Source organism: Branchiostoma belcheri, unplaced genomic scaffold (genome assembly GCF_001625305.1).
Source record: "Branchiostoma belcheri isolate BF01 breed outbred unplaced genomic scaffold, Haploidv18h27 scaffold4, whole genome shotgun sequence".
In the NCBI taxonomy this organism is placed as follows: Eukaryota; Metazoa; Chordata; class Leptocardii; order Amphioxiformes; family Branchiostomatidae; genus Branchiostoma; species Branchiostoma belcheri.
The window spans coordinates 4,275,250-4,285,592 of record NW_017804020.1 but is presented as its reverse complement, the minus strand read 5'-3'; the positions used below and the strand labels follow the sequence as shown (position 1 = coordinate 4,285,592).

The following is a 10,343-nucleotide window of genomic DNA, read 5'->3' as shown; positions in this document are numbered from 1 at the left end:
GCTAGTATCCACTAGCTTTCGTCAGTGACTGAGAGACCAGAGGGGAAAGCAGGTTTTTATACACAACCTGTTCATTGATATGCAAATAAGGTGAAGACAAATTTTTGGAAGTCGAAAAAGGAACAAAAGTCAGACAAGTCAAGACAAGATGATGCAAATTAGTCTGAAAGCTCCTGTTATACAGGACAGGAGCTTAAGTGTTGTCTGTCCTCGGGGCTGGGAGTGCCAAATCCCAAGTGCCGGAAAGATCGACCCGTAGCCCCCCTTCCCTGTTGAGGGTGGGGTTGTACATTCTTTCATATATTGCCTCTTTAACACCCCGTTCCCACCAGCGTGTTTCGCGATCTAAGACATCCGTGGACTCGAGTTTGAAAGAGTGACCCTGGTTGTGTTGTAGGTGGTCGAAAATAGCTGAGGAGTAGCCGTTGAGGATGTAGCCGTTGGCACTAGGTCGGCAATGTTCTTTGTAATACTATCTTACTTTGAGTGGTCGACGTGTCTCTCCGATGTAGGTGTTGTTACAATTGGGCTCCTCACATTTGAGTCTCTAAATAACATTCGCCTTGGTACCTTTGTGAGGTCGGTCCTTAGGGTGTACCAGTCTTTGTCTGAGGGTTGAGTGAGGTTTGAAGTTAGTGGCTATGTTGAAGTTTTGGAAGATCCGTTGGAGTTTCTCAGATACTCCTTGGACATACGGAATAGTGATGTTGGCCTTGTTTTTGTTGGTCAATGGTTTGCACTTCTGGGTTTTCTTAGACTGATCTGAAGGTTTGAGCGCTTTATTGAAAGTCCAGTTTTGGTAGCCACATTTAGCCAGGGCACCTCGGAGGTGTCTTTGTTCGTCCGTTTTGGCTTGGTCTGAAGTGACAATGTTGTCTGCACGATGGAAGAGAGTTTTGATCACTGCTAGTTTGTGTTCCAAAGGGTGGTGGGAATCAAAAGCCAGGTACTGATCAGTGTGGGTTGGTTTCCTGTACACTTCGAAACGAAGGTTACCATCTTCCTCTACGATAGTTTTGGTGTCTAGGAAAGGGAGCATGTTGTCATGGCTTGGCTCCTGTGTGAACTTGATGTTGTCATCTATCTGGTTGATGTGGTCAAAGAAGTCAGCAGCTACCCTCTTTTTCAATCTGCACCAAGTGTCATCTACATATCGAAACCAGGGTCGATCTTTCCGGCACTTGGGATTTGGCACTCCCAGCCCCGAGGACAGACAACACTTAAGCTCCTGTCCTGTATAACAGGAGCTTTCAGACTAATTTGCATCATCTTGTCTTGACTTGTCTGACTTTTGTTCCTTTTTCGACTTCCAAAAATTTGTCTTCACCTTATTTGCATATCAATGAACAGGTTGTGTATAAAAACCTGCTTTCCCCTCTGGTCTCTCAGTCACTGACGAAAGCTAGTGGATACTAGCTGAAACGTCTGACGCTTTCAAAATCATATCCAGTTGCTTGAGTAACTTTTTTTTGGCATATCGTATTACCTGGATGTCTAACCTTCATCGACGAAGATTTAAATTGGTGCCCTGAAATATTACACAGAAGGTCACAGTTACAAAAGGGCGTGAGACCTTGACTGACCTCCATTAAAAGTTCAGTGGTTATCCTATCATGTAGTAGGCAGATCTAGTTCGCTGCAGGTCTTGTAAAAGTGTAAGACTCCAACTAGATAAGCAGTCAGATGGTGAGTTTTAAGTTACATGTGTCTGGGATTTAGGCCGAGACTTAAAACGTACTGACTTCTTTGCTGTTTGCAGACCTACACTCACAACGTATCAACCCTTAATGATCTGATGACTGATTGAGACTATTAGCTTACAATTGAGTGCATTAAATTCAAATTAAAAGTAAAAAAGTCTTATTGATTGAAAAACTACACTGGAGACATATCTCAGATGTCAACTTTCCGACTTTCATTGTAAGCTTTGGCAAAGATTATTGCCGATTAATTTATATGTATGCTATGTAGAAAGAGTCTCAGTGTTTCTTAAATTTCACCTTTTTAGTAGCTCATCCTATTTTGAAGATAATTCTTGCGAAGCAACATGATACAACGTAAAAGTCAAACTTGGTTGCAGCACAGCAAGTCCAATGTACACCTATTGGGATCCACCCATGGCCATACACGTACATAGTATATTTGTATGCAGGTCAAGTTAGAATCACATGACAACCTACATCTAGACTGTACATGTCAGGTTAAGAACTTTCCTCCAGATCAAGTTTATATTTTAGTGTCATACATTTTTGTAAATAAGGAAACCAAAACTGTCCTAATCAAGGATGCCTAAATCAGTGGACGGCAAAAATAAATACAGTCCAAAGTTGGCGTGTGACAAAAATGGCAACAAAAACACAGGAAGCTCCCCCACAGACAGAAAGAGCAAACTTGGAGACAGTTGAGTCAGAGAAGAAGTTGAACCAAACTGACCCGAGGACTGCTCCTCCGCTACGCAGCTGTTCCGAATGGCGCCGGTGTCTGTGCGGGTGCGAAAGTCGGCGCAGGTGCTTGCCCGTTTCCTCTCGGCGAAGTACGCAGCCTTCTCGGCGATCCGCTGCTTCTTGAGATGATCGAGACTGCTGTGCCTGCTGGCCTTTTCCTTCACAGGAGGGCTGGACACTGTAGGAACAAGATAAATCTGGACTGTGCCATCAGGAAATCACAACAGGGGGAACCTCACTTTCTAAAACCTTTCAAACTTAACACTAGTTGAATTGCAATAAAGTTTCCTTACAACAAACTTCCTTGCATTATTGCACTGGTGATATTTGATGACATGATTTTTACTGGAGATAAAGGACTTGTGAGAAGAGACATTGGACACCCCCGTATGTGAATGTTGGGGTCTGTTGGGTTGAGAGGATATCCTGAGTCCATGTGTGAGACCAGACCATGATGTCAGGCGGTGTCATGTGATACATACAGACCTTCACACTGCCTTCATTTCCTCTCTCTCATGGCAGGGACCTTAACACATATAGAGAGAAGCACCAAGTAGGCCTCTTGGTTAGCAGGAAATTTAGCTCCAATCAGTAAATTGTTACTTTTGGCAATAGGGTTGAGTTTTCGGTACATTTTTTTTTCTGAGAAAACCTTTTGTTGGACTAGGCGAATTTCTGTATGGGTATGTCTGCTTAGCACTAGCAGGTTCATCAGTGTGATTTTATGTTGTACAATGTCATCATCTTGAAACTTTTGATGTATATGGTAGCATCCACCAAAAACTTTTTCAAGTCAGGACATCACTATCTTAAAGGACATTAGGAAAGTGGTGTAGTATGGTGTTTCGCACTGTCACAGCATATAAAAAACTTGGTTTGTTGTGTGAGGAGTCGCCCAGTGTACATGTTGGAGGTGTGTTTATATCTTTAAGTGATTGACCCTAGTGCTATGTTCTTGGTATGAATGACCTGAAAGCCTGCAAACTTCAAAACATCACATGCAGCACTTCTGTCTTTCTACAAATGTACCATCTTATATAATGCATCTTCCTGATATAATATCAAACTGTATATACTAGCTAAAGGACAACGTGATATATCCTGTCCCTCCCCGGGCCAAGGTCGGGCCAAGGTCAGGCCAAGGTCTCCAAATTATCCAAGAAACTTTGATCCAGGTCCAAATCTTGTGATGCTGATCCGCCATCGAGGACGTCCGTTTCCAGAGGACAGGGACGGTCGTAAAAAACGTCCCTGAGTTTCACACGCTATTGCTCTTTCTCCTACTGTCACGGGATATTCAAGGATTTACCCGTAACCTCCCAAAACAGAACTGTTTGCAGTCTACAATGTACTTGAACTCATCAAAGAAAACCCATCATCCAGTACTAGTGATGCAACAATGAGTTCATGTGGCTTTACTGACCACAATCAGTCATGCAACCCCCTTCTGAAAGTCATGACATACAGGAATAGAAATCTACTGTGAGGAGGCTGAGCAAGACATTTCCATGGAAGATTTGGTCACAGCTGCGCAGATGTTCCTAATATTTCCTTATGAAGCAGCTCAGGCTTATGAAAAGCCTCTAAACCATGTAAGGGTTCTAACAACTATCCCTCTAGGCAATCTAGTGTACTTTCTATAATGTGCATTCAACTGGACTAGTATATCCATATTGTACAGCGTATCTTTCCTGCAGAATGCTTTTTCCTTATGCCATTTACAAATGTACATGTACATTTTTGCCTGTCATCTTATGCAAAATAGAATAAAGAAATAAATGTAAAATAGAAGTACTATTAGTATTACATGTACATGTTTATCAAATTCCAAGCAGATGTTGGGAGAAATGGGTAGAACAACTTGTTTAGACAACCAAGGTTGGCCAGATCTTCTTACAAGCAAAATCCCCAGATGAGAGACACCATGCATGTAATAGAAAAACAAACACAGCAGTTCCAGTAATCCCTGTGGGTCCTTCATTAGTATAACCTGATGCCCTCCTCCCCATGCAAGTTAGGACTGTGTCAACAGTAACAGTAGGGGGGAGGTGTAACAAATGGAACAGTTTGGCTATGTCCTACTTTTACATTCAGCTGGTCAGACCAATTAGACTGGCCAGATTCATAAGGCTTTTTTTGGTTATGAATATATTTTGGCACAGTTTTTGATTACTAGTAGATTATATATATATAGAACATGTCTCCCCTTACATAGAATTGAAAAATGCTTTAGAAAACTGCCAAGCCAGATGTTTGTTTGGGTGGATGGGATGAACATTTTTTTCTGACTACCAAGCTGGTATCATCTGGTATGCAGCTCCCCCTAGCTTTCATGGCACAAACTGCATGTACCTTAACATGCCAAAGGTAATCTGTACAATATTAATGTATTTGCAAAATCCAAGCTAGTCTACTTACAAATGTAAGCCTACTTACATGATGTACATGTACAATGTACAACAGGGCCAAAAAAAATCCACCTGCAACCTGCAGAGAAAACTGTTGAAAAAATAATGAGTTGCATTTATGGCTTGACATTTTGCAGGTTTACTGCAACAATTTAGGCTAGGTTTTATATATTTGTGTCTCTACAGGGACCATTTTGCAGGTTTATTGTAACAATTTAGGCTCGGTTTTATATATTTGTACATGTGCATCTAAAGGGACCACTTCTGCAAAAGAACTACCCGGACATTATTCCTATTTTCGAGGCCCTGTACATAATATTTTGCATAATTTTCATACAACTGACCCAAGCATCAGGAATATTGTCAGTAACAGTCACCTGTCTAATATGGCCATTTTCCCGAGTGGCTTCACAACACAGGTACATGGAACATGTCAATAACCTTTATTATTCTGTTATTGGCTCATCCCTGAGTATCAGTGACTCAGCTATAGCAACAGCACCTCAATCCCATACAGCTAACAGCTCCCATGGGCCTTGCTTACCCCAGACCCAGGTATCAATAATTAACATGGAACAGGCGTCTGTATCAACTCGGAATTCTAAGTATGTGGCGGTGAGACTCCTTTGCCCCCTTCCTGACACTGTTTGTACATGTACAAAGGTTCAAATCCCGCCCCCCTAAATTCATTGCCTTCTTGATGCTCCAGTTCAACATCATTTCCTTTTAATATATTTACGTTTCCTCTTCTTCTCCAAACAATGACCTTAATGACCTGAACCTGTCTGTTACCATGGTAACTAGTGTTGGGTTACATCATGTTGCAATTTTATAGCAGGAGGGATTCAGACTCCTGTCTGACCACATATATGAATGTGTTTGAGTATTAAGAATTAACAGAGCAGACCATATGCGAAGGTAAACGATTATGCATTTGCTTTGCAAATGTTACCTTTCTAGTTATTTTAATACAACAATATACATAATTTTGCCTGGTCAGAAACATTCCTAGCCTGGATGCCAGACAGACAGGACATTCCCCAGAGAGACATCCAACTCATTATCTATGGTAAAATTTCCTTGGAGACATGTATTAATCTGAGCTAAGGAGCTACATAGTAGCTAACCTGTGCATTGGCCCTGACAACAGTCTGGCACCCAGGCTAGAAATTTGACTTACCAAGGATTTTATATCCACTAAAACCTCCTTGGACCAACATGTACCTAACAGCATCAAAACATGATGTTTCCAAGTAATAATAGCATTCTCAATATTGTGTTCAATTGGAAGCAGGAATAGAATATTTTCTGGTGTAATTTTTACATAAACATTTTGCTATGACAGTTCCCCTGACAGTAGTGTGTGTGAGTGAACCCCAGCTGCACAAATAACTCATCATGATGACCAAACACTTCCTACTCCTGAGGACTGCATATTGCACACATAGAAAACACTCTAACACAACAGAAGCGTGCAGTTCCTCATTCATAAACAATTGTCTCAGTTTGACCAAGATTTAAAGGATGTGTAGAACTGTGACCAAACTCCGAAGTGCTTTCAAATTGGCCAAATGCAATTATCATTGCTTTCATGCACATGCAAAATTGCCATTTCAAGTGGCACATACAGTAATGGGCTTTTCATGAATCATAGGGCTCTGAGTGGTACTGTAAATTCATTTACTTTTGCAACTTTCTTTAATTTCGCTGTAGTGTGGGTTTTCACATCTCTGTAACATATAATATTACTAGGTACATGTATTATGAAGCTGTGGTAAAGAGGTGACATAGAGCCTTGTCATAAGGAAGAAAGGATGATTGAGTGATTTATCTATTTTGTCACAATAAATTATACAGGATGTAAAATGCTGAACAGTCCTGTGATATCACAACACAATCAAAATCAATCATCATAAAATTCATTACTGATGCAAAAGACAATTAATCCATCACTGCTATGAGGAGAAAAGAGCCAAACCACAGCTTTTTAATTTTAGTAATTTTTTACTGTCCATGTTAAAAGCAGTATGTTTACTTGTACATTGTACTTGCTAGTTGAGTGGTGTCCTCAGATGTGACAGATGTAAATATAGATTTAGATATTGGCATATTTGTCTGGGTCATACCCCTATGCGTACCTTTGTGTACTTAAAATTTTGATAAATATTCATTTTTCAAATCATGGCTCAGAATATCCACCTAAGATATTGAGAATTATTGTGATCCATCTGGCTGGCATATAAAAAAATGAGACTACAAATGTACATCATTTTTCATTCTTGACGTAAACGTGAGGCTGCCTTTTTTTACACTGTTGAGCTGGTTAGTACAGAAATGCAAACATCAATTGCAATTACACCAACATGTAACTTAATGGACCAAGGAGCTTCAAATACGCATGTAGCTTCTATTTGAAGCTCCTGGAATAGATGAAACCTTTCATGATAAATTGTGGCTTTGAAAAAATGTCCCAATATGTAAACATGTTTCTCAGTTAGATATTAATCTCTAAAGCAGATTTTCATATATTTAGTGATTCATAAACATCAGAGTCAGGAAGGATTGCATTAATTTTGAGGTGCATGAAATTGGCTGGACTATTTATCATGCAGATTATCAGCAATTTTCAGCTTGGCTGGAATTATAAGATAAGGTCAACTAATACCACATATTTTTTAAATATCCAGAAGACGGGGACTAGTAGAAACATCCTACCCTAGCCTAATTCTCTCCTTAAATCTAGGTTTGGTCATAAATACAATGTGGTGGGTTCATTGTTGTGCTCAAGGTGTGGCTCTCCTCAAGCAATATATATCTATGAAGGTTACGCATCCAGGTAGAACATAAGACATCCAGGTAGATAATAAATCAAGCAACTGGATAAATTCTCCAAGGAGTCAGACAATTCAGAAAGCGTCCGCTATCTTTCATCAGCTATCCTGGTTGAGTAAATGTTATATTCATCCGTGTGAAATGAAAACAAGTGTAACCAGACTGACCCCTGAAAAGACTTGGGTGAAGGTCCACAAAACAAGGTACAAGGTACAACTGTACGGTACAGACATACAATGTATATACCCACTACTGCCCCCCACCCCTCCAATGGCTGTGCCCAGACGATTGAATTTATGGACGTATCCAATAACTAGAAGGACCTGTGGCTGGGTACTATTGATGAGACTGAGGGACAAGCCCTGCTGATAAAACTGTGTGTGAGAGGAATAATGATTGCAGGAGGGTGTGAAAGGGGTTCTTTAATATCATTCCTGTAAAACCATTATGCTGATGAGATTTTTTTTTAATCAAATAAAATCCTTGGTGCTTTTTCAGGATCAACATGTTAGAAATCTGAATATGACTAAATGAGTCATGACCCAGAATCTAAGATTGGTTCTAATTATTCACTTCTAAGGACCTGAAAAATTATTTACAATGTCCTACAGTATTCCATATTTTCTCCATGTGGTATGTTGAGTTGCAATTGGTTGCAGCTCAGGGCAGGTGGGTATCAACTACATAGTACCCCCCGGACAGTAGCGTACCATCTTCAATTTTTATTTTCTAGGTCACTGATAATAAAAACTAGGCAGTAAATGTAATATGGGAACTATAAATAACCGAGAGGCAGTCACTAGTTTATGTTCTACATTTGAGACACCCACCTGCAACAGCAATCCGCCATTTACAGAAATACTTTTCTGATTGCAACAAAAAAATACAAGGCTACTACGATTTGGCAAGCTGAAAGAATACAGACTCAATATGAAGACATTTTATGACAATGATCTTAATGGCCAAAGGAATAAATGCAATATGTTGAATATTAACTAAATGAGAAAAGGATATTGTGCATCACACATTACAGTAATAAGTGATTTGAGCCCTGATATGGAATATCTTACAGAAAGCAGAATGACCCCCCACCCCCTGTAGACCCCCTAACAGTTGTAGGTGAATATTTCCATGCAGGCGGTTATATGGGACGTGTATGAATCATGCAGGCATGTGAATATAAATGGCTGGCCTTGAGTCAAGGCCATACAATCCATTTCCCCAGTCCTGGGTAGATGGTTCTCCTTTCCTCTGATGTGTGCAATGAGCTGATAAAGGCTGGGGACTTCTGGGGGTGCCAATGGAAAGAGGGGGGTGGGGTGGGGGGATGTATAGTACAGTAGGTCTGACACAGCCATTCTTGCTTGTTCATTCATTTATTCCTTTGCTAATTCATTCATTCCTTTTTCCTGTTAAAATTTCATCAAAAAATCATGAAAATGATTTAATTGGGCCTATCAACCACTTCTTTGTGTTACCATAACCCTGTTCTTGTATTAGTCTTTCCCCTCCAATCATTGTGTGTTTATGATTTTAATCTTAAAACTGAAACTGTAACGTTATGTTTATCATCGATTTTCACAAAACCTCAAGTAGAATTGAATATAATTATTATAAAACTGAATTTTCATGATTCAGAAACGCCGGATCACCTCCGTTCATGTGTACTGTACCTCCTGAATATTTTTAGCAGGATCAAACCAAATCTAACGTTATACAGGATGCACGATATCAAAGGTGTGACCTTTGGAGTATGCGTCGCGCCTATTTTCTAACTTCCTCAGGCTATATTTATGTAACGGTACTTTACTATAGTTCTCGTTACCCATATACTGGTACTCACCTTCGGCCTCTGGTCCCGTGCCCATCGACATTTCCTCATTTACCTCCCGGATCGGTTCTCAGACAAAGAAAACATCGGAGCGGATTTCTCCCCTCTGCCCTACGGGGTTGCGTATTCTCGCGCCCTGTCCATTCAAATGTGCGGCGATCAGACAATCAACCCCGTTACGTTAGCGTGTGACTCAGGGCTCCGCGCTGGCACAATTTACTACATTTCGGACGCTTCCCGCAAGCCAATAACGTCTTCATATGGACATGGGCGGCAGTAAAGGTGCGGGTTCGCGGAAACCCGGCCGACAGAGCTGAGATGAGTAAGCTTTGTTTGTAAAACAACACGGAAGATCATCACTTCCACTTCCTCTTCTAACCCGGAAGTTGTGGTTTCTAATAATCCTGCACGCAAAGGATGATGGGTGCGCGCCAATTTCAATTTTTTTAAATCCCCAAATTAATGCTCGCTCGTTATTGTTTAATCCAACAAGCGTTCAAATTTAGTAAAAAGCAAAAAGGAGTGTAGTGTCACCCCATCATCAAAACGGAATTGAACAAAAATTCCTTCCTCCCTGTAACTAGTAGAAATGGAATAGTCCGGGCGTGTCAGATTGAAAGACTACATCAGCGATTGATGTTATATTGCTTATTTCAAAACGAAAACAGAGAAAATGTAGAACTAAGGGATCCTGACTCCAACAATGTATCATTTGCCGTGTTTTCGTAGAAACCAATTGTAAGTAAAGAAATGGTAACACTGATTGAGTTACTAGTACCGATGACACAACACCTTTTCTGCCGGCTGATATGACGCGGGAAAAACTTC

The 10,343-nt window shown here is 40.5% G+C and overlaps 1 protein-coding gene across 2 annotated transcripts in view; it reads right to left on the bottom strand.

Moving 5' to 3' along the window:
* LOC109477152 (FYVE, RhoGEF and PH domain-containing protein 4-like) overlaps positions 1–9,899 on the bottom strand; it is a 47,340-nt gene extending 37,441 nt beyond the window's left edge. For both annotated transcript variants that reach the window (XM_019778209.1, XM_019778210.1), the window contains exons 1-2: positions 9,528–9,899; positions 2,434–2,622 (exon numbers count right to left, since the gene is read on the bottom strand). In XM_019778209.1, the coding sequence (XP_019633768.1) occupies positions 2,434–2,622; positions 9,528–9,558 (220 nt within the window). In that variant the 5' untranslated portion in view covers positions 9,559–9,899. The remainder of the gene's footprint in view (positions 1–2,433; positions 2,623–9,527) is intronic.
* Positions 9,900–10,343: the final 444 nt, after the last annotated feature.